This window comes from Astatotilapia calliptera, chromosome 10, assembly GCF_900246225.1.
Source record: "Astatotilapia calliptera chromosome 10, fAstCal1.2, whole genome shotgun sequence".
Lineage (NCBI taxonomy): Eukaryota > Metazoa > Chordata > Actinopteri > Cichliformes > Cichlidae > Astatotilapia > Astatotilapia calliptera.
Window position 1 is genome coordinate 30,077,710 of NC_039311.1, and position 24,036 is coordinate 30,101,745.

Here is a 24,036-nt window from a genome sequence, read left to right on the forward strand (position 1 = left end):
CAGCATTTTAATATATGGTTCTCTAAGACTGGACTTACTTTTGCAGCTAGCCTCAAGTGGTCGTTTAAGTACTTCCAAAATTTAAGTTGTCAAGGTTTATATTTGAAGAATATACATCACTATAGGATTGAGATCTATAAGGTCTATTTATTAATATATATGAGGTACGCAACTCTGAAAGATATTCTTAATAGATAACCAGAACTGTGTTGTTTCTTTGGCTTTAAAGGAGTTTTTTTCCCCTGTTTCTTGGTTATTCAAATCATTTGAATAACAAACATATATGTATATATACACACACACTTGTAATTTTTTTTCAACACTTGATTTTCCAGCTTGTAACAATAATGTCTGTCTATGTCAGTGTTATCATTTATGTTGTTGAACAACTAGGACAAACAAGTATATATTTGTGTATTAAAGAAAGTAGATTAATATCAGACATGAAGGTAAAATCAAAGTGTTTAACACTTTGCAAAGTATTAAAACTTGAACTAAATTTTTAATATTGATGGGAAGACAGCAAGATGTGCTAAAGCTTAAGCCCACACAAAGAACCTAGCAGCTACATTTAAAAAATGATTTGGTACAAGTGAATTCAGAATTACAGTCATCAAAATATAAATAAATGGTAAGCATAATCATTGCATTCGTCTTAGCCTGAAATATACTCAAACCAGGCTCAGCAATCCTGCATAATTAAAAAAACAAAAAACAAACCAAAAACACACATGAGAAATATTCTGCAGTGTCTATTCGTATCTTTCTGCAGAAAATACTTTCTTGCATTTTGGGGACTAAAGTGGCAGAACTACCTAAATAAAACTGTAGAAATTATCTGCCATCCAAACATAAAGAAATGTACAGTATTTTCTGAATGTTATCTGTACAGCAGTGATAAGGTTTACTATATCATATTCACCATATTATATGCATAATGTTTGCAAAGTAAACAAAAGAAGAAAGAACATCGGCACAAAAGTCAAACAGGAAAAAAAAAATACAGATTCAGCCTCAGAAAGCATCATATTCAGCAGAAATCCACTGAGATCCAACAGTATTGTGGAGCAGGGAAATTATTTTACTGCTATTGTTAAATAATCATCATTATTACCATTGCATTAATAATATAATCTGTAGTTTATATTGCATTCAGAGGTTGAACAGTGTGTCTTTCAGAAAGGCTGAAAGTCACAGGCTGACAGGAAACAGGCTTGCAGAGAGTTTGCAGAAGTGAAAGTTATTTTGAGCAGCAGGCTAAGACGAGGCCATTTGAATTACTAGGTTATTCAAATTGATCATTGCTTTAACAATGTAACAGATAGCTTTAAGAAGGCTTTAAGGTTTTATGCATACAGGTATTAAATTAACTTTGTATTCCAGGTGCAGTTATAACTATTTTATACATATTGCATATCTGTGCTTATTTGAGTTGATGTTCAGGTTCATTAATGGTCTAAAGCTTCACTAGTGAGAGTGTCTAGATGATCCATGCTGAGGGAAAACTAGAACATAGAAGGAATTGCAATACATGCTTACAATACATTTATATCAGGTCATTTTTATATTAAACTTTTAGTAGAGGTTCTTGGTTAAAACATTTATTTAGTAGAAGACATACACATAGTCTCAGTGAGCCTCTGGTCTGGTAAAAGGTCAGAAGTGCGAGAGGTGACATAGAGGCTGAGTGAGGTCGTGACACACACACACATGAGTTAGATTTATTTAGAGGAGAGAGGTTAGTCATGTCTGGATTGTAACGGCGAAAGTGTCTCGGTAAAAGAGGAACCGTCCTTGTCTTCTCGGCAAGAAAGAGGAACTGAAAGGTTGACCGGAGGAATCGGCCATGAAAATAGAAGATGATGTTCTGTGTGAAAAGTCCTTGTGGTGTTGATCTGATCTATGTATAAAATGTATCTGTGACGCATGAAGGGGCGTCAGTAAATCAAGCCCTGATGGTATAAAAGATCTGTGTATGCTTTGAGTAAGTCGAAGACCACTTGCTGTCTGCGCACAGAGTGTCTTCCCACACGTGTGTGTTCATTAAAATCATTGTTTGACCAAGATCTTCTGGACCATGGTGGTTTGTACTCTCCTTCCTCAATTTTTGAACCTTAACAGTATCTACAGTCATATTGCATTAGGCTTTCCATCTACTCCTCATCAAGTTTGAAAAAATAGTTTTAGCTAAAGTTGTTTGGAGAGCAAGGAGTTTGGATTGCTTCAATTCAATTTAAATTCATTTAAATTCAATTAAATGGTAGAAATGGGGATGACATTTGTTCTGTTGCACCTAATTAATGAGTGGCTAATTATTCGTACTGATGATGTTAGCACCTTGAGTGAAGTGAGTGAAGAAGCACGTAGCCGACATTTATTCAGCATAACTTGGGTCTGCAAAGAAAAATGCAACTCTAACTTGCTGAATCATTTCCAGACGTGGACACTCTCCTCATATTTCATTGTTTATAATTTAAAGAATTTCCAAAGTATGAGAAAAATGCATATTTTCGCCTTGTGTGTTCCCACGTAATAGTCTTCAATTTGAATATAATTAGTTCATGGCTGTTGTGTTAACAAGGTGCAACAAGCTGTCAATATCGGCTAATCAGTTAATTGTTTAGAGTATGACACATCAAGTGTTTGTACAGTAACTATATAATACATATATTCAGCACATAGTTCAGATGTTTGACATGAACACATACTTGTGTGCCTAATCGTATTCTGTAATCTTTATCAATGCACAAACATTGTGAAGCTTAAGCTCATATCAAAAGTGCATCAAATTACACTGTGCTGCTTGTTTCATTAGCCACTTATCAATGCTCTCCACAAAAATATACACACAGGCGCACAGACGCTCTGTAGTCAGAGAAGAGCAACAAATTAAACTGAACTGCCTTGTTCCATTAGGCAGAAATGATCTGTCTATGTTCCTGAAGGTAACAACTGTGGAAAATAACTCCTCACTTTAATGGCTCATTTCAGCGATAAACCCTCTTCTACCTAGTTCTGTACTTTTCCCGGTTATTAGAAAGATCTTTGAAATTGGGATTTCTAGCCTTCCTCAGGCAAATACAAACCACACAGAGACAAATTATTTTTTAATATTTTTTGGGGGGTTGTTTTGTGTGGTCTTTCTGGCATCAGATTTATCGTTTTCATTACTTTCATTATGTTAGCAAATACAGTCACTCAGCTGATCATGGGTCTGCGCTAAGGAGAAGAAGCAAAAAGAAGAAATAGATGGAAGAAAATTGGAAGTGTATTATTCTCTGTTTTAATATTGGTCTTTATTTATTGAGAATTTACATATGAGCTGAAAAAAAAAAAGAGCGTGAATGAGTGACTTGAATGCAATAATGTCAAGCATTGATTGCAAACACTCTGAAGGGTTTCCATTGTATAAGAAGCTTTAATGTGCCCTCCTAAATTGTGCACATATAAGAAGAGGACATTCATGGGGTTCACTAATGTTGCTTGCAGAACAAGGCACATGAAAGGTTTGAAAATCATCTGTTGGATCTCTTCTTAAGGTACAGTATATCCAAGGACTTTAAGATCTTTTGGTCATGTTCAAGAGTTATGGGAAGGTGGAGCATGAGATGTAGTGTCAGCAATGACACAGGCGCTGTAGTGGTCATTAAGATTATAGGAGAGTTGAGCTGAAAAGCAAAGCTTTTGTTTTGTAAATCTACATTTAAACTATATGTAGTATTGAGCTATGGTTAGTGGCCAAAACAATGATATCCAGGATCTCAAATTTCCTCTCTAAGACATCTGGGCTAAGCCTTAGAAATAGTGTGAAGAGTTCAGACACCAAGAGAGAGTAAAGTTGGTTCAGGCTGAACCAACTGAGATCTAATCTAATCACGGTGCCTCCTGAGCACCTTCCTGTGAAGGTTTTCTGGGGATACCTAGCTGAGAGAAAATCTAAGGTAGACCCAGAACTCACCGAGGGGATTATTTATCTCATCTAGCCTGAGAGCATCTCAAGCATTCTCCAGGAGGGACTGAAAAGCCCTGATGGGAAGAAGGATATCTGCAAACCTTTCTTAGCCTGCAATTTCATACCCGACTTTGCATAAACCGAAGAAAAAAAAAAAAACAGATATAATTAATCTTTTCTTGATCAATATGAAGCACCACATGTCTGTAGGCCAACCAGCTCGAATAAATCACACACACTTGATAATAGGGATGCTGTGCTTTTCTGAGGGACGAACTTAACTGATCTAGCTCCCACGTTTTCTTTTCATGCCCATATTATACATCAGATTGCACCTTTATGTCATTCTTTCCTTAAAAATATGAAAGTGCAAGGATTTTCTATTCATTAAAGCTTCAGAATGTATAGACATTTTCCTCAGTGTTAGAACCGTATCAACAATGGCATGTATGAGTTTTAAGCTTGTAGACTAGATGTTTGAAGGTTAACCAGATGCATCTGAGATGTTAGGATGTTTACATTTGTCTTTATTATCAATGCTGTTTTCTCCAAGCTGTTGAAGAGCATCACTGTCTATTGAGAAAATTAATGACTCATTAAATCTTTAAACAAGGGTACCTGAAAAAGCTGAACTCACTTTGCATATTTCTAATTTCTCTATATGCTTTAATGTGGTAGTTCAAACAAGGCTCAAACAACTAATTTTCTTCCATAATAACTACAATGTAATTCTATAAAAAGATTTCAAAAGGGATGATAATCTATGTTTCCCACTCGAGGTCTTGTTGTACAAGATTAACTGTGTTTAATAATGAACTCAGAACAGCACTTAGAGCATTGATTCGCACTGGTTCTGAGAATGAGTGAGAAATCCACTTCGAGGGAATTAAGAGAAAAGCAGCACAACTTTAGAGTTTTAGTGTATGTGTGTGGCCTTCTGCTAAAACAGAGCAGATGTTCTGAAAAACAGCAGCATCAGCAAAAAGTTTGTACCTACCCATGCGTGCAGCATCTCTCCTTATTGCCTCGTAGTCGTGCCAGTCGATCCGCCGCACACCGTCAAGTCCCACCTGAGTGACCTTACGCAGCTGGTTCAACCACTGCAGTGGTACAAAAAAACATAAAAGCCTTTAAGACTTGCGTCACAACTTTTCAGCTAAACTTACCATGTGGATGTCAAGTTTTTATCACTTACAAATGGCTCCAATGATGGATCTTTCCTCAAAATCATTACACAAGTATTCCAAATGAACGTCATTCAAGAAAGCTTGCTGAAGCATTTTATTGTTGTCATTATGTTGATATGTTTCCATAGAAAACCGAGTGCTTTCTTAAATATAGACGCAGTGCAACTGATATTAGAGGAAGAGTGCAAAGGATGTTCACTTTATTGGATGTTAAACAGTAATATTGGTATCAAAAACTGCTTAAATACAATATATGGTTAATTCACGCTTTTTATATCTCGCCAGCCTTCCTGTTGTCTTTCCTTCTTAAAGGAAAGACAACTGCTGACAGCTGGGGCTTTATAAAAAGAGGAGGGGGAGGGGGATGTGCTTTTTATTTGTATAACACAGAAAATGACATTCAGTTTTCCTGTCATCACATACGCACACTCTTATCACCATAAGCCATTATTTTCTACACAGAATTAAAATGCAAAAAACAGCCATTTACAAAATTCTTCCCGCGTTAGAAATGACTTCTCAGTGTCTCGAGATATTACAGGATCACAGCACAATGGTTAATCAATTAGCTCCGTGGGAGGATGCAATTAGTGAATTGTTGTTAATACAAATGATAAGTCTGACTGCATGGAGTATTATTAACCAGGCTGTTAGCTGATACCACAGCAGAGTCAGACAAACAACGATGATGAATGTACAGCTGTTCGTTTATTTCCTCTTTGCTCTTCTGCTCAGTGTTAACACAGTCAGCCAATCAGCCAATATCCTCTGTATTTCAGTAAGTATACTTTAATAATTTATCCCAAAAATGTAATATAGTATGCAATTTTACAACACCATTTTTAAACAAAGTATATAATCACAGTGGATGGACCAATTTAGACAAAAGCCCAGATGATTACAAAGGTCATGACTAAATATGACTCTCTGACCCCAAATACATGTTTGATCATCCTTAATGCCAGACTCAGATTGTTAGGGGAAAAAAATTAGTTACCAAAATCATTATGATTCATGCTCTTGGCGCTGGGAACCTGATTAGGAGTTGAACTTGGCCGGCTGTGAGACAGGGAAAAATCGGGTCATCTACTAATTGAAAGGCCAGTGGTTTGAGTCCTGGCTTCTACAGCCAACGTATCAAAGTGTCCTTGGGCAAGGTACTGAAAGCCAAAGACTGCCCTTAATGCAATATTGTATGAATTGAGTGTATGAATTTCCATCTAAATATGGCTTGTAGTGTCATGCACATTGAGTGGTCGATTAGACTAGAAAAGCACTACATAAAAGCTTATTTATCATTTATTGTCACTGAAGTTCTCCAACTTGTGGTGATGACAGGTGGAAAAACCTCAGGGAAGGTTTTCAAGTTAACTGTTTTCAACTGTTCTCTTTCCTCGGGCATCAATTAGGGCTGTTTTCTCAAAGCCGGTCGCATGAGTCATTCACCCACAAGGTGTCCGTTGGCGGCTGAGCTGGACGCATAAGGTTATGGCATTAGTGAGAGGCATCTGTCTCTTCCAAAACGTCATTTTATCAAAGTTTACACACTAACGACGAGAGACTAATCTCAACTTTTTCTCAAGAAGTTAAAGGAATTATGAGTGGGAGTGAAAATACTGTTAACATATGACATTCTGTGAAATACACAAGAAGGGGTCTCATACATTAGACCAACGAGACTAAATATCGACCACAAGATTACCAATTCCTTTATTTGTGTACAGACTTGACAGCTGAACTCTTCAGTTCTAAAATTAAATGACTGTAAAGCTTCAATTTAATGCAACAGCTCAGTCATTTCATGTGCTTTTACAATGATAATAAACTATGGTTTTTAGTGACACTGTTAGAGAGGTATTCATTTTTTTATAATACCTGTTTCCTTAGTCTTTTTTATTGAGGGTGTGGTTTGTAGCAATGTTATATCAGACTGCACATTATGAGATGTGACCAACCCATCTGCAATGCCTAATTAAGCATTCAGTGAATGTACAGCTGAGATTTAAGTGTGAATGCAAATAGAACTGCAAATTGCAGGCAAAGTGAAACGTGCTGCTAAAGCCAGAATTCGGCCAACCAACAATAATACAGAAAAAGCTAAACACAAGCTAAAGAGAAACCTGCCAAACCAAAGAAAACTACTGGAGCTACTGTTAAACACTGCCTTGTCCTTCAAGCATTATTTGAGACAGTAAATATTTGAAGCATGATAGTTCCCAGTAAACTGTATTCTCTCTTAAATTTAATACTTGTGATTAGGGCTGCACGATTAATCGTTAGAAAATCGCGATCTCGATTCATACTTATGTGCGATCTCATTTCCAAATGACAACGATTTAAAAAAAAAAAAAAGAAAAAGAAAAAGAAAAAAAAACGACGACTGTACCGCATTTTGATCCGGGACGTAATCTGCATGAAAACAAGCGCTCACTCTTCCTGCTCAACAAATGAAAAGGGTGGAGCCTTATACCACGTGATACAGAAGCTGTGCTGTGTGATGCTAAAATTAGCAGGGGAAAAACAACGGAGAGCACGTCAGGGAAGACGAGAAAGTGACAGGAGAAAATCCGTCCCGGTCAACCACCCAAACATCAATAACGGGAACCTTATACAGCGCTTCCCTATACCCGTCGAACTCCCGCAGGCACAAAGAAATTACGGAGGCTATCACTTACCTGACCAAAGATATGGCTCCCATCAACACTGTGCAAAACGAGGGATTTAGGAAAATGATCAACATCCTAGACAAACGCTACACAGTGCCGTCCCACGACTATTTTTCTATTGTTGCACTACCTGCTCTATACACGCAGTGTCGAGCAACAGTGGAGACGGAATTTCAAGCAGTACAACATTTTGCGGCAACAACAAAACGTGAGACATTTATTGTTTTTATGTTCAGTTTCAACTGTTACGAAGTTGATGTGCAGTTAATAAGCGCTATAAATATTTATACTGGAAAAGAAAATCGTGAGAGAATCGTGATCTCAATTCTAAGCCAAAAAAAAATCGTGATTCTCATTTTATGCAAAATCGTGCAGCCCTACTCGTGATGAAAATATAGGTCCAAATCATGCTAATGAAGATGGTCTTAGCCATAGTTGAATCTGGCAATGTCTGGTGGAATCACTGTTGAAAAACCCGCAACCTGATTGTTTTTGCAATGAGGTTGTTGAATTAAAGACACCATCGCCTCCTTCCAGCTGAAGTTAATGATGGAGCACATCACTAAATTAATTAATTTAGCATCGATTTGGAGCTGCCAGCTAAAACCTCGCATTAACTTTTCTAATTGTCTCAAACTCCATCCTCATTCCTCTTTTTTGGTTCATATTTTCTCCCAGTGTGTCGTGCCAGGACCTGACAGGCAGTTAGAGTCCATCTGTGTGTTTCCCACTGAAAGGAAGCGACACTGCGCTGCCCCATTTCCTTTTGATTAAAATTTCAGCACACGTCGGCGTGATATTCCACTGGGGCTTTCTGCTCTAACAAGACCTTGAAAAACAAGACAAGGAGAATGAGAAACTTTTGTAATCTGAGTCTCTGCGAGAATCTTAGTGTGACTTTGCCTAGGTGTTATGCTGTTTTTCTCAGCCTCAGCCCAGGCACACCACATAAACACATGCAAAATAAGAGACAAGATGTGGGTGAGAAGCTGATTGAGATAAACAAAAAGACAGAAAGGAATTTAAAAAAGAAAAAAAAATCTATTTCTTCTTGCTCCATTTCTTCCCATATCTACCGCTTTCTCACACCTGCACGTGCACTCCAGAAGCAGATGCAGAGGACCACGCAAAGAACAAACAGCCGAGGGAATTTAAATCCCAGAAAAGCTGTCGCAATCACTCAACACAATAATGCAGGAAATGGAACTGGACACCACATTAACCCAGCTTTCTAGTGGAATATCCATTGCCTTCCCACAATAAAGGTGCACACATTTCAATTTATTTCATTTCAATTGAATATGGTTCAGTTGGAAATCACCATCATTCTGTATATGATGATGATGATGATGATGATGATGATGATGATGCGCCCACCCAGCTGCAAATACCAGACTGCAATGAGTACAGAATATTCTTGCATGAGCTGCTGGAGACAAGCCAGAAAATGAAAATAATGTACCTTTAGAAGTCAACTGCATTAAAATAAATTTCCCCTGATAGTTTGTAGGGATTTTTTTTCCTCTGGCCTGTGGTAATACACATGTAACCTGCTAATGACAAGGTCGCAATCATATTTTGCAACTGTCTATTATTAAGTTTTGATCTCTAATTGGTTTTACTGTTGATTTCATCATGTTTTGATGTTTGTTAATTATGGTTTCCTGTTTAGCATTCATTTTCATCCTAGTATATTAAGCTTCAATTCTCGTTATACCGGTTCACTTCTAATTCTTGTTTTACATTAGTGAGTTTTTATTCTTGTTTTAATTTTTTAGTGTTAGAGTTTTGAATTATGTTTCATTGACTTTAACATCTTGTCTTGAGTTTATTTCTGTCAGTGTCTGTGACGTCTTCTTTTTCTGTGTTGTGCTTTTTTCTTTTTCATTTTTGCAGCTTTACTTTAAATACCATTTCTGTCATTTATCATGTCAGTTTTACTTCCTGTCTGTCCTTCTTTTCTTGATTGTTTTCACCTGTGTAATTACTTCCACCTGCATCTCATTTCTCGCCTGTTAGCCATCCTTAATCGGTTCTCATAGTGTTTGCAGTCTTCCCTTTGTCACAATCCGTTAATATATCCTCATTTTAACTTTCTGTATTAACCTAAATAAAGTCCTCTGTTTCTGCATCTTGCTTTTGGGCAACATGCATCGTGACAGCTTAGTCCACTCTTTCTTCCTACCGTCTGCTGTATATCTGACAACCAAAGGGACCATGCGGGTACTGAACATTACAGGTCAGAGAAAAGGGGAGCCCTTACTGTTTAGATTCTCTCTTGCCATCATGACAGAATCTAAATAGTACCGGACAGTCCAAAGCCACCTAATAAATCTGAATTTTCTGAGTTGGTGTTCCGAGAAAGTCAGTCAAGGGTCCCAATTTGCTTGAGCCAGAGGGTACCGCTTTGCTTTCATGGATCCTTCTATCTTTGTCGGTAAGACTCGACTGCTGCTATCCCATTGAGTCTAGGGCATCCAATGTTATCTAAGCCTGAGTGCCAACTTTAACATCATTGGCCTATCTGCTTTGTCACCAGCCGGCTGTTCAGAAGGTCTCTGCCACCTCCAGTGACGTATGCCAGCAGCATATATTCTGAGAAATTGCCCCCAGGTCGACCCTCTGAACTGCCCTTCATATAGGTCGATCCCCTGCTCTTCCTGTCCCCCTGGTTGACACCTTGAACTGCTTGTTTGCACTGTCCTGTGGCTGAGTCACCTCTCTGAACCTGCCTCTTCAACTCTCCTCCTTCCTGTTTTAGTTTTGATTACTGTTGGAGATGGAATTTTGTTATTTTTACATTCTAAGTTCTGTTGTTTAGGGTTTTTTTGTTAAGTTCACTCATGTTCTTGTATTTATTAGCTTAGTCTCTTTAGAGTCTTCTTGTTTCTTGTTGTTATGTGTCCATCTCTGTGTTAGATGTGTCCCTGTTGAATTACTTGCAGATTTATTTTGTAGCTCTCCATCCCCAGCGTTGTGCATTTAGTTTACTTATGTTCTACTTTTTCTTCATCCTTAATTAGTGTCACATGTATCTAGTTTTACCAGCATTTCCCTGATATCTGTGATTAGCCGTCAATATGTGTTTAAACCCTGATTTTGTCTGCTGGTTTTTGGATTTTATTGCCTTGGTTTTTGAACTCTTATTAAGGCTGATTTCAGAAAAATCAGTCTTTTTTTCATGCTACCAGCAAGATTCACATTTGGATGGTCTGTGCCAAACAATTACCGCTGAAGGTTTTACAACAAATGCAACACGCTACAATTAAATAGGTTGTATCATTCTACAATAGCAAAGTACGTACATTAATCTTTACAATTAAAAGTCAATTAAAAACAATTAAGTCACAATTTATAACTATATATAATAATTCTGATAGAATACGGTTACAATGCTTGATGTATCATCAATATTTTTATTGCCAACTACAAAATTAAATCCTTCTTCACCAAAACCAACCAGTTTCTGAGCTTTATTCATCCCAAGGCTCCTAAATTACATTTTTTTAATCCTTATATTTATGACAACACAACGTCCAGTCACAACACACTGAAATCAGACATGTAGCTGTTTTCTAAAGATTCAAGTAAACCCAACCAGAACTCTCTTGTGTCTCACAGCGCCTCACCTGCTGCTAAGTAACTAAACACAACCCACAGGGATTTCTGACCTTTGCTTGCCCACGCCAACAGTTGAAAAAGATTCAGTTCAGTTGTATTTTTTAGCATCAAACGCATCAACTGCAGCCGTCTCATACAAGCTGCTATAAGTAGCTCTGTTCAAAAAGAAAAACAGTAAACACAGCTGTCTTTATTCTTCTCCGAGTTTTCGCTGCCTCCCTGCTGTGTGTGCTGCTGCTACTGTTTCTGATGGCTATCATCACAGAGATGAGGTTCACACTGGCACAAATACTTTTCTGCACTTTCTAACACATAATTATTCAAGGTGCAGTATAAAGTAGCAATCGACCACTGGATTAACCATAGCACTAACACGTAGCCAAGTTAAAAAAAAACTGTTCTTTTTAGGCCAAAATTCACATTTTTGTTAAGAGAGGGGAAGAAAGTAAGCTATTTCACATACTGCACTGCTCTCTTCATCGTGTATCTCTTACATACAGCACTTCAAACAGTGCTGTATGCTTCCCAAACACAGTTAAGTCATTACCACACATGCAATGCAGCCTTGCACTTATTTAGACATTACCCAGTGGGGGTGCATGTCAGAACAGTTTAACTCAGTCAAACCAGAAAGGAAACTGGCTTTGACCTGCCAGCTCCTTAGCACAAAGTCCATTTGATTTATGCAGCAGAACAGCTTTAGACAATGTTCCAACCTTTTCTCATCACTGGTTACTTTATTTTAAAAAAAAAAAACCTCTCCTAGTCCTGCACTGGTTTGTTGTCATTTTCCAGTTTCTGCCCGAGTCCAGAAGGACCTGAGCTTTATATTTCTCTGAGAACGTTCTAACTGCCTGTGTTAACTCCCGTGTCTTCCTCTATTTCTAATGTGAGATCCTGTGGCTGAAACATGGATTATGGTGACCCTCTAATGTACTCCTAATGTGTGGAAAAACAAGTCAGTGACCTCTCCCTCACCGCACTCTCACTCACCAACTGGACTTTCCTTGTAGAATCTCCCTGTTTGGACTTCTTGTACTAATAGCTCTCTCCTCTCTTCCAGAGTCAGACCAGCTACCCAGAGTGACCTCAGAATCTCTCTATTAAACTGATAATCCAGTCTATTTGAGTCTCGTGTCTGAGGTCACCATTACAAATGGGCTGAAGTGTCCTATGACATAAATGTGGTGACTGAGTGGAAAATAAGAGACTGTAAAAGAATGACCAAATGACCAACATGACAGCTAACAGAAGCAAACTTCCACTCGAGGACGTTGAAACTGTCATTGTATGCATACATTTTAGATGTTTTTAAATCAGGATTTATTTAAACTAACCACCACGCGTACAACACAAGACTCCAGTCAAGCTGTTCTTACTTTCTTGACAGCTTTCTGGTGAGAGAGCCAATATTACATTATAATGTAAACAACAACAGGGTTCTTTGTATTTGCCCTTTAAAAAAAGAAAATCAAATTTGGTACAATGTTTTGATTTAATGTCCACTTCTGCCAAGAAACAGTGCCGACATTAATTTTACCCTCTTCTCTGCAGTCATACGACATAACAGCCCAGAATATGTACTGATATAGAAACTGGCATACTGAAAGTAATACAAACAATACCCGTGAGGTTTATTCAGATAAGACCTACCACGGTGCTCTTGAGGAAGACAGCATTCAGAGCAACAACCGTTACAGCTGATAAAAATAATAATAAAATGAACCTTGACATTCAAATCTCTTGTGCCAGACCTTTTGATTCGCAAAGTTTTCCACTGTGTTTTAATAGAAAGTTTAGAAAGTACATGCGACCTCACTTCAGACCATCAGTGGCATTTTGTTCTGTCACGTGTTTCTCTGCAGAAATGTTTCGGCCCTGTGCCACACAACTTCACCAGAAGAATATAAAACATGCTTAGGTGAGTCTTTGCAGAACATGTGACATCTTGACAGTGACAGTCCAGATGCTTAGAATTAGTCTCGCATGTTCTCCCTGTGTCTGCGTGGGTTCTCTGCCTTCCTGACACAGTCCAAAGACATACGTAGGGGCTGCGTTTATTAGTGATTCTAAACTCACCATAGGTTTGAACACAAACACAGGTTTGCTGTCTGTGTCTAAAAAATAAAATAAAAAAATACAGTATCACCACCACTATCTTAAAACCACTGTTATTTCTAATGGCTTTTTAAGAGCTTGGCAGTTAGACCTTGCTAAAAATTGGCAATATCTCCCTGAACTCCAGATAAATAATTTCCAACAGATTATATCGGACAGGTTTTCAGAACAAACAACACATTTTGATTTAAGTTCATTTCAGTTCCCTAACAGGGCTCTACACTAACTTTCTGACACAGCTGCAGGCGCACCAGCACAAAAGTTAGACGCACCCAAATCTTTCAACCGCATCGCTTAACATCGCAGTTTTACATGTGCACTTCTTTGGGGGTGGAAAATTGCTGTCCGTACAGACAATGATTAACTAACAATCTTGTGCTTGTGCTTAAAGTGCTTTGGCAATATTGTAGACAATGTTAAACCTAATCATCATCTCAGCCTCCTCTGACGACCTGTTTGCTGCTGGCTGCCGCTGAAAGGCAATGGAGAGAGGGGACACTTGGGCGGTGCATTTATCACGACATATAATATGCTTTCTGGATACACTGTCCTTTTTAAGCGTTCAAAGACTGATGGCTCCGTGTCAGAGCACTGGCTATGAATTTCGGACGGATCAGGCCTTAATGAAAAACTTATCAATGGTTCTTTTCATCTTTTCTCATTACCCATAGCTACATCCACTTATGTCGGGCCTAGGCTACTCACTAGGGCTGGGTGTCATCACTGATTTCTATAATCCATTCGATTCTGATTCACAAGGTCCCGATTTGATTCAATTTTGCCTCAGACAGTCAGAAATATTATAATTCTGATCATTTAACAGTACTGACACTTGTGAGACTTCATCAGAATTGTGAGCATCACAGCAGATGCTTTGTGTCAAAGTAACTGAGAATAAAACACAGAAAAACATGAAGGAGATTTTCCTGGCCTGGCTTTTTATATAACAGATAACCTTCAAAATATTCTGCAATTTTGCATAATTTTAAAAAGTTTTCTTCAGTATTGAACAGCAGAAATTAGGCTTTGTCCGAGGTCATTTAAGAAAAAAAAAAAAAAAAAAAAAAAAAAAAAAAAAAGGACAGCGGCTCACCGCGCTGTAAACAGCGGTAGACTGGTGGGTTATAAGCGAATGAATAATGCAGAAAACAGAGGTTTGAGATGCGTAGTTTGCTGCTTCTTTTGCTGGTGGTTCAGTGAATTTTGGTTGGAGAGAGACAAAACCTGCAGCGCAGAATCTAACGCAAAAAAGACGTACACACAGCGCGGACCTGGTGCATCAGAATCAGTGAGCTGTCAGCTTTCAGCCCCGACACCGTGTCCGTCTACGTGCCGTTGAGTGAGAAAGCTGATTCCGATGCATCAGGTCCACGCTCTGTGTTTACATCTTTGTGTGGAATCCATTTATCTGCTCTCATTTGCTGTTTGGTGGTCGTTGAAATTGTTTTATGAGCTTTAACCTGAGATTCTGGCAAAATACATTTATATTTAAAAGTCGATTCAGGATTTAATGAATCGATATCGCTTTATTCAAGCTACTCACCCCCATGTCATACTGTGTATGGTTGCGTGTGTGTGACAAATAAAATTTGAATTTGAATTTGAATTCTCTATCCGCCTGCACTTTCAAATGTACAGACGCACTACATGAATATCTGGACCATGACCAATCAGAGAGGTCCCGCCCCTGATTATCTCTGATTGGTTTACACCACAATAGGGGCATAATGTGTGGCTGTTGTTGACCACACGGAGAGTTGCAGAGACTTTTTTTTCGTTACTCAAACAGTTGGTGGCACTGGTGCGACCTAAGATATTTTTTTTGTCGCACCATTGAAAAAATGCCTAATGTAATTGAAAACTACTTCTCTGGCTGTTGACTGTGTCTCTCGTGTTTCCAAGTTTGCTTTAAATAGAAATCTGTGCTGAAAATAAATGGATCTAAAGTTGAATGTCCAGGGCAGAAGTTCACCATCATCACTGCTGCTGGCCAGTGTTGTAGGATGATAACTAATCAATGTGTTAGTCAGACAGACACACTACATCACTACAGAGATCTGTGTAAGAACATAAAGAACATGTCTACTGAAACCGAATCAGCAGGAAAAGGGGTAAGAGTTTTGGTATTGGAAGCTGTGAGCTTGGTTAAATATTGGAATGTCGGCCTGAGCGGGAATAAATAAATAAAAGTGTTGAAACGCAAACTAATCCATATAATCTGATGATGATTTTTCTTTTTTTGATTTAAGTTATATATTTGTCAACAATGATCAGCACACAGAACATGAAGACTTAAGCCACATATACAGTGACTGTACCAGAAGTTAACAAATGATAGGCATTCAGTCTAGAGAAACATAGTCTGGTTTGCTGGAGGTAAGTTTTCTAAAGCCCATGTATAGGAATTTATTTTATTTATGTATTAATCAGATTATTTTATTGTATGATGCCTTGGTGCTACTGGATTTAAACATATTTCACACTCATACTGCAAGACAAATGGTGGGGGTGTAGTAAGGAAGTTGGGGGAAGCAGACCACTCCCCAGGAAGAGTCTTTTGTCTCTTTGAGGACTCTGGGAGGTAGCAAGGGAGTGTGAACCTTAAGGTGTGAAACAGCTGTGTACTGCCTTTTGTTCCTGGAGAAGGTATTTAACTGAGAACCATGTTAGGCTCAGGAAGACTCTGCTGACCGTCTGCCCCGCGGTCATGCAGGCTCTCCACCAAGCTTGGTTTTTCTCTTCTTTGTGTTTTGATTAATGAGTCTTAGCTACTGCTCACCGCTCGTCTGCAGGCTTTATTTAATGGAAAACGTCCACAACACCCAACAGCCACTTATTTTACTTTATTTACTCTTAAAAATTCACAGTCTGGTTCCCACAGTGGATGTATTTGTCCTGAACAAGCATTCTGAAATATATTTCATACTTCATGATAGCATTCATTCGTTTTGGAAATATACATTGTGCTTTATTGTTTAAATTAGTTAGAAAGGCAAACATACATATAATACATCTCAGTTGTAAAAGACAACATAACGACTTCCAGCTACTATGTTTAGGAGAAACCAGTATCAAAAAGTATAGCTTTAAAGGTCTTCCTGCAGCTGGTTATTTTGTTATTATATAAAACAAGAACATAAACAAGCAGTCCCTGAGCGAGACCTCAATCTCACCTTCCTACCTCTGGCTAGACACTGGAGAGCCCTGCGATCAAACCCAGCTGCACAAAAAGCACAGGAAGGAGGCAAATCAATATACAACTCCAAGCGTATGTCTAGCCCCGCTAAACATAGAAATGGAAGGGAAGTGAGTTTTTGTCTGACTTCACCATCAGAGACACTTAACTCTGTGACTGTGTTTGAATGACTCAGAACCAGCTTCCTCCATCTTTGTTCCCTGTCACAAATGCATACAGTTTAGAGGAATATTAAGAAATTATGAACTTGAATAATGTTTACCCACAAACATGGGAAAAATACTTTGTAAGCAGCAAATATTAGATGCAAGATGAATGTTTTCATGCTGTAGTTGCTATCTATCCAAAAAAATATAACCGACTTCCTCCCAGAGGGCAATTTATATTGTTACCATTTTCAGTTTTGATGATGTTTATTTACAAAGTGGTAGTGGCAGAAACAGGCAGTGAGGTATGACAAAACAACTGAAGAAACCTAAACTGGGAGAACTAACTGACAAACCTGAGACCATACAAAAGGGGCGATGGGCAGAAAGAGAAGCAGAGACAGGAACACCATAGAACACAGCGATACACGGATAAATGCAGACGAGCCGACAATGAACACAGACCGACACCCACTAAATATACATACACACAAGGTAATCAGGTAATCACACACAGGAGGGAAGAACAGCTGAACCTAATACACATGAGGACCGGAGGAGACAAGCTGAACACAATGACAACAGACACAGACTTTCAGAACAAAACAGGAAATCTAGAACCCGAACCAGACACAAGGGGGGAGGGCACAGAATAACTAGAACAGAGGAAAACAATCACAAAACACAAAATGCTGGGTCAACGACCCAGGACCATGACAAAAATGGCCTCCTCCATTGTCACAAACTTCAGGCTTTCAGGTATTTTCATGTCCCTCTAGTAATAAAGATTATAAATATCAAAAGTGGTTCCTAGTTTTATTATAAGCTTTATGCTTCCTTTTTCATAAGATGGCTCAAGATTACCATCATTACCAGAGTCTCTTGGACTTGCTCAAAAAATGTTCTTCCTCCAACTTGAAAACAGATTGTTTGCTGATTTTCTACCACTTTCTGATCTGTTCTAAACAAACAGTCAGCGGGAAAATGAAAGACAGATAAACGCTATCGGACTGCTTTTGTCTGGCATTAAGAAAAATAAAGTATTACCAGCTGAGCAGTGCATCTGATAAAAAACAGTGCTGGCAATTCAATGTGCGAGGTCAATACTCCCCTCATGTGATACAATTACCTGCTTTTCATGTTTTGCTTTACCCTCTTCTTCTCCTCCATCATATTTAGGCATTTGACAGACAAGTTGATCTGAGCTAGAGGGTCAAAATCCCTTTTTCCATCTTCTAAGAAAGCGCAACTTCTCTATTCACTTAAAAATCCATTTCCATCTTACAATCGTAGAACTGTACAATCAGAAGTACCAAAGGTAATTAATGGGTCGTGATTCTGTGTATAAAGTATCTTTGTGCTTGTTTTTTTCTTTGCCAGCTAACACACTCTACAAAACTCACAGCTTTTAAACAACACTTTGAGCAACACTTCAGGTATCCACTGAGTAATACTGTTATGTTACTTGAGTCCTGAGAGCCATAGTTACAAAATCGTACTCTGCTATTTCAGGTAAGTTGCAAAAGATCTAGACTATGCTTCTGGCTGATTAACCTCATTGTGACTCACATGCAAATCCTTCAAGGCTTCTGCTCTCTGTCTCATCTGAGCTAGACATGAGCTTGAGGCAGAGGACCTCCCGACAGTGATCCCTGCAGCGAGGCACTCCAAACTCCCCTTGCAGAGGAGCTCAGCAAGGCCACTGCACAGTCCATTATCTCCCAAAAGGAGTCATTATCCAAAGTCCTGCTGAGATGGAGAGAGCAGGCAGAGGACCACAGAGAGGCCAGAACTCCTGGAGTTCTCTGCTTCCTGTGGTTTCAAACTTTCTGCTCAGATATTGATGGATTACGACGCAAACACTGGTCTTACAGAATTTTTTTGGACCGCCTGCTGCTCCCACCAAGCAACATGAAGACCAAATAAAGTCTTGTGCTCCTTTCTTTGGTCAAATCAGAGAGAAATCAAAGATGAAAATATGTGGAATGTAGACAAAGGTTTGTTGTTTTTCCCAAAAGTAACATGGAAAAATTGGCAGGGACTTACTTTACTCTTTCAAAAAGTGCTTCAGTCGATGGCTTCGTTTGCAAAGAACAGTTATTTTTCTCATTATCAGAGCCTTATCTCACAAATATTATCGTGGCTAAATGGACATACTGTAGGCTGTAAGAAAGCCTTAAAACAACAGACTCATTGTAGAATTACATTTCCAAGCACCACAGGAGTCTGCCTGTATTGTCTACTACTTATTTCAGTGTGTAGAGTTTGTATCGGCTCATGTTTCATATTACAATGCAACAAAGAACAGAAAAAGGACACACTAGGAGATTCAAACTAAGATACAACGTCAGCTGGATATTTGTACACAGAAAAAGAACTTCCATAGTCCTCATTAAGAAACAGTTTAAAACTGTTCTGATATCACCAAAGAGCTGAATGCAGTGTTTTCCCCACACAGCTTAAAGGATGTTAATGTAAGCTGCTGACAGATCCAGCTGGTAAACATTTCAGATATCTGATTTTAAACTGCTCTTAATACTACTGAGCAAGTTAATATATTTTATGCATAAACTACTGCTAAAAGGTATTTGCTTGTTCCAGTGCTTGCTTCCATTCTGCTGTAAGCAGATGGAACTCTGGGCCAAATCAACGCTGCAGGTTTTTTTGGCTCTTCGACTTCAGAATCAGCAAAATTCTAAATAAATCGAGATGCATTACAGTAGCTGCCATCCACTGAACTAAGCTAGACAAGTCACTCTAACTGTGAGGTTCTATTGTATTAATGGGACTTCAGTGTGATCAGTCTGGTGCTTTGCAGTCTTGTCATTTTTTCTTAGCCGTTTGGCCCTTTCATGGCTGCAGGGTAGCTGGAGCTGAAACCAAGGCCAACACATAGAGACACACAGTCATTCACACTCACATTTATACCTACAACCAATTTAAAACCATAAGTTAACCTATGAACCTGGAGTCTGTTCACCTTCAAAGTAAAAGTGGTGCCTTACTACTAGAACCAAAAAGGTACCACTATTACTCTGAAGGTAAATGTTCTCTTCCCAGTTTGTATCACACTTTTTCAAGTTTCACCAACTTCAATGCAAACCACAGGTGACTTTGACAATCTGCTAGCGACAACTTCACAACAACATTTTTGGTCTAGCACCCTTTTTGTAACCAGTTCCACCCAGGGACAGCCACCAATCACTCACCAAGGATTAGACACATTTTTCCCTAACAACCAGAGATTGCCAGCAGGTCATCTAGGCCTGTGTAACTGAGGCCTAACATGAGACATAACTAGAGAGAACCCACATAGGCACAGAAAGAATATAAAAACTGTACACAAAAAGGTATCCACTAGCCCGCTCTGGATTCAAACCCTTGATCTTGGTGTAGTGGGATGGCAAGGCTAACCACTACTTTACAAAACAGTGGTTAAAAGTAATTCAATGAGTAATCAATTCAGTTTTATATATGTAAATCCAAATCACAAGAAACATCATCTCCGGGTGATATAAGGTACAAACAATAAAAGATAATTTAATGTCGTTTGTTATTTTTAACAGGATGAACTAAACTGTATTTATTTCCAATGGTTTCGGTTATTTCAAAACCCGTTAGTTTTTGAAAAACTACAAGACAAATACCACAAAAATACACCCTGCATAATATGCTGGAAATGCTGGGATTGCAGCCTTCACTGGTTGTTGTGTGAATTCACATCAGCTGTTCATATAAGCTCCTTATTAAAATGTCTGAGGGAGACGAAAGCAGCAAAGAAGCAGTACTTAATGGTCACCGCACAGAATTTCTGGTGCTGCAAGCTCAAAGAGCAGCTTCCTGTCACATCTATAGCCAGAGGCAAAGCTGGCAGAAAGGCCCCAGTATCAGCCCCCAAGCACAGAACAGCACTAAGCTTCAGAAGTACACTAAAATGGTGAGCATGTTTGCCTCCAGGTGAGAAAACAAATGAATGTTCAACAACAACTGAAGAATTTCCACTACATTAAAGCTTAAATAATCACTGAGGTGAGTCCGTAACTCCGTTCTCACTACAAACTGGAATCTGTGATGTTTCATATCACAGAGGAAACAAGCAATAATTCAGCAATAAATAAGGAATGACACATGCATCAACTTTCCTGAAATACGCGAAGTGTTACACTGATAAAGAAAGAAAATTATTTTCATGGATGCATAGCACATCTGCAGTAATGACTGAGCTCAGGTTCAATTAAAATGTCACAATAAACTGAACCTCTGTGTCTTTGGTTATGAAGCTCAACGTTAGATGACCATCAGCTGCAGTGGCAACCCTGCAGTCCTCCATTCCACACCATCCTAAATATCACCCCGTCAGCAGAACTCGTACTACAGATGAGTAACTTTGCTTTGCATGTTGCCTTTCAGCTTTGCTGCCACTAACTAAAGAAACAGATGTGATTTGCACTGGCTTCCCTAATCCCACATGCTCTCTATCTGCCCCATTAGAAGCATCGACTTAGGCTGATTTGCAGGGCCACAGTCATGCTGGGTTCTCTTTTTTGAGCAGAGAACACAGAGACAGGTTGTTCCTTCCTTCACTACAGCGATCAATGCTCGGTATGGTTAAGAGGAGCAAATCAATTGGTTTAATAGAAAGAGCTGTCACTGTGCTGCTGAAAGGCATTTAGCCACACTGGTGAGTACAGTTATCTCAAGGCCATTTTGTTTTTAAATCAAACAGTGGATTTTTTTGTTTCTTTTCAGAATAAAACTTTTTCAGCATAGTAATAAAATGAAAATTCAACGCTACGCAACAAAGCATAGACAAAGTGCTGAAGTGCGGAACAACAGGTGCAGCCAAAGCTTTCAGTCGCATTAAGTGATTAGTCTTATTCAGCGCTCGGTGAAAGTAGGGCTGACGGTTCAAACACAGAGCATTCGTTCACACTGCATTCATATTGCATTTAAACATATTGCTTACATCCCAGTTTGGAAGAGTTTGCCTCATTCTCCTTGAAAACCACTCAGGTTCTCATGTATCAGTTTAGGTCACTGATGAAGCCACATGTTACATGGCTGAAATGTAGCAGCCCTTTGCTACATGCCCTCTCCCGCTCTCTCTTCCCCTCTTTCCTGCCCACTCTTCACTACTAAACTAGTAAATGTGGGGCAGGGATAGCTCAGTAGGTAAAGTGGACGCCCCATGATCGGAAGGTCGGCGGTTCGAATCCACTTAACGGCTACCCTGAGGTACCCCTGAGCAAGGTACCGTCCCTACACACTGCTCCCCGGGCGCCCAGTGGCTGCCCACTGCTTCACTGAGTGAATGGGTCAAATGCAGAGAAAAACAAGTAATTTCCCCATGGGGATCAATAAAGTATCTATTATTATTATTATTAATAATAAGAACAGGCTACATATTACTGCATTGACAACCAAATCTATAGGGAATAAAAATCAACATATCGCAAAAAAAAAAAATGTTTTCAGAGTCAGTGTTGAGAATTTTTAGGTTAAGTCACATCAGTGTGCCTCAGCTTCCCCAAGTGTCTTTCAGTGACAGAGCCCAAGGTTGTCCATTTTTTACCTTACATTTTTACTTTCGGTTGTTATTGACAAAATTCTGGGATATTTTCAAGCGAATAATAAGCAAGGGTTTGAGAGGTTACGAACTGACTAAGAGATAAAAATAAGGGAAGAAGACCCACAGTAAGCATGTCAGTAATTTTCTGTTCAGTGTAAATCAAATGTAAGGCATGCTCCTTAAGTGGAAATCCTTAACCTTGGTGGTGCAAAGCTGTGGAAAGACTGTTGGCTTTAATTGTACCAGTTTGAGATATTATAGCTGTGACTGAATCTACACATAAATTGTGGAAATGAGTCCTGGGTCCGGGTAGTGGTTTGAGAATTCCCAAATGATGTTTTGTTACTCTTTACGGTTTCATGACTGAGGGTCAAGCAGAAATGCAAAAATGTGGATATGAAAAAGTGCAAATGAGGACATAGCACCAGAAAAGCCTTCTATGTCCGGCTCCCTGGGTAAATCCATCTAAGAAAAAAAAACAATAAATGTAAATGTTGTTCATTTATATCCTGTTATAACTAATACATCCGTGGGACAGATTGGTTATGAATGAGAATGTGGCTCACCCTTTTTGTATTGAATACACTCTGATCTCATTCTGATGGTTTAAGCGATGTGTAGTCGACAAGTGAAGCAGACAGAAACCAACAAGGGGAAGAAAATATCAGCTACAAACGTCTCTAACAAGACTTATGTGGGAAAAGCCTGAATGGGATTAGAGTATTGATTTTTATCTACTTCAGTGAAGCCATAACAGCCCACAGGGAGCACTCAGACGCCGAGCACAGACACACATATTGTTCCTTCCTTTTGCCCTTATTTGTTTTTTGTTCCATTTGTCTTTAGCTATTAAAAGTTTACAAGAAACAAACAGAAGACAAGATGAATGTTTGCAGCCGGTTTCCAACAGTGTAAAGGAGTTTCTGTGCCATTAGAGGTTAAAATAAGATAAATGTTAGGGTTGGATGATGATGTGCTGGCAGCCTAACCCGTTTGTCTCCCTCCTTTTCGCTCAGTCCATGCCTTTCAGTACACATGATACAGAAATAATGGCACTTTATGTCAAGTGGGAGTAAACTGGCTTCCTAATTCACAACAGCGAGCGTGATCGATGACTCAGATTTTTCTGAGCTCCAATACATCAAATGCATAAAAAGAAAAACAATAAGACAGCTCATATTAACTAAAATCCCTGATGAAGGGAATTAAATGCAAAATTAACACTTTATGCGCCTCCCTGCGTATTCAGGGTGTTGTTTAACATTCACACTACCAAATCTATAACTGCACAAACCTCTTGTTTCCTGATGTTGTAAATTCATCTAAGTGGCAAATGACAAGCTTTTCCATCTCTAACTTCAATCCCACATGACATGAACGCAGCACAAGTGAGTAAATCAGACAGCATTATTGTTCTGATGTTGATGTTCTCGCAGCATGATATGATTTTTTTTTTTTTTTTTTTTTTTACAGAGGAAATACATTTTGACAAAAACCACCACAAAGAGATTCATATACCTAAATTACATAAAAATTGCAAATCAATATCAATCAATATTTTATTTCTATAGCACATTTTAA

The 24,036-nt window shown here is 38.8% G+C and overlaps 1 protein-coding gene across 1 annotated transcript in view; it reads right to left on the minus strand.

Annotated features, from left to right (window-relative positions):
- Positions 1-24,036, minus strand: part of LOC113030056 (polypeptide N-acetylgalactosaminyltransferase 10-like) — a 512,613-nt gene that overhangs the window by 483,940 nt on the left and 4,637 nt on the right. Inside the window, exon 2 of the mRNA XM_026181116.1 lies at positions 4,950-5,052. Coding sequence (XP_026036901.1) covers positions 4,950-5,052 — 103 coding nt within the window. The remainder of the gene's footprint in view (positions 1-4,949; positions 5,053-24,036) is intronic.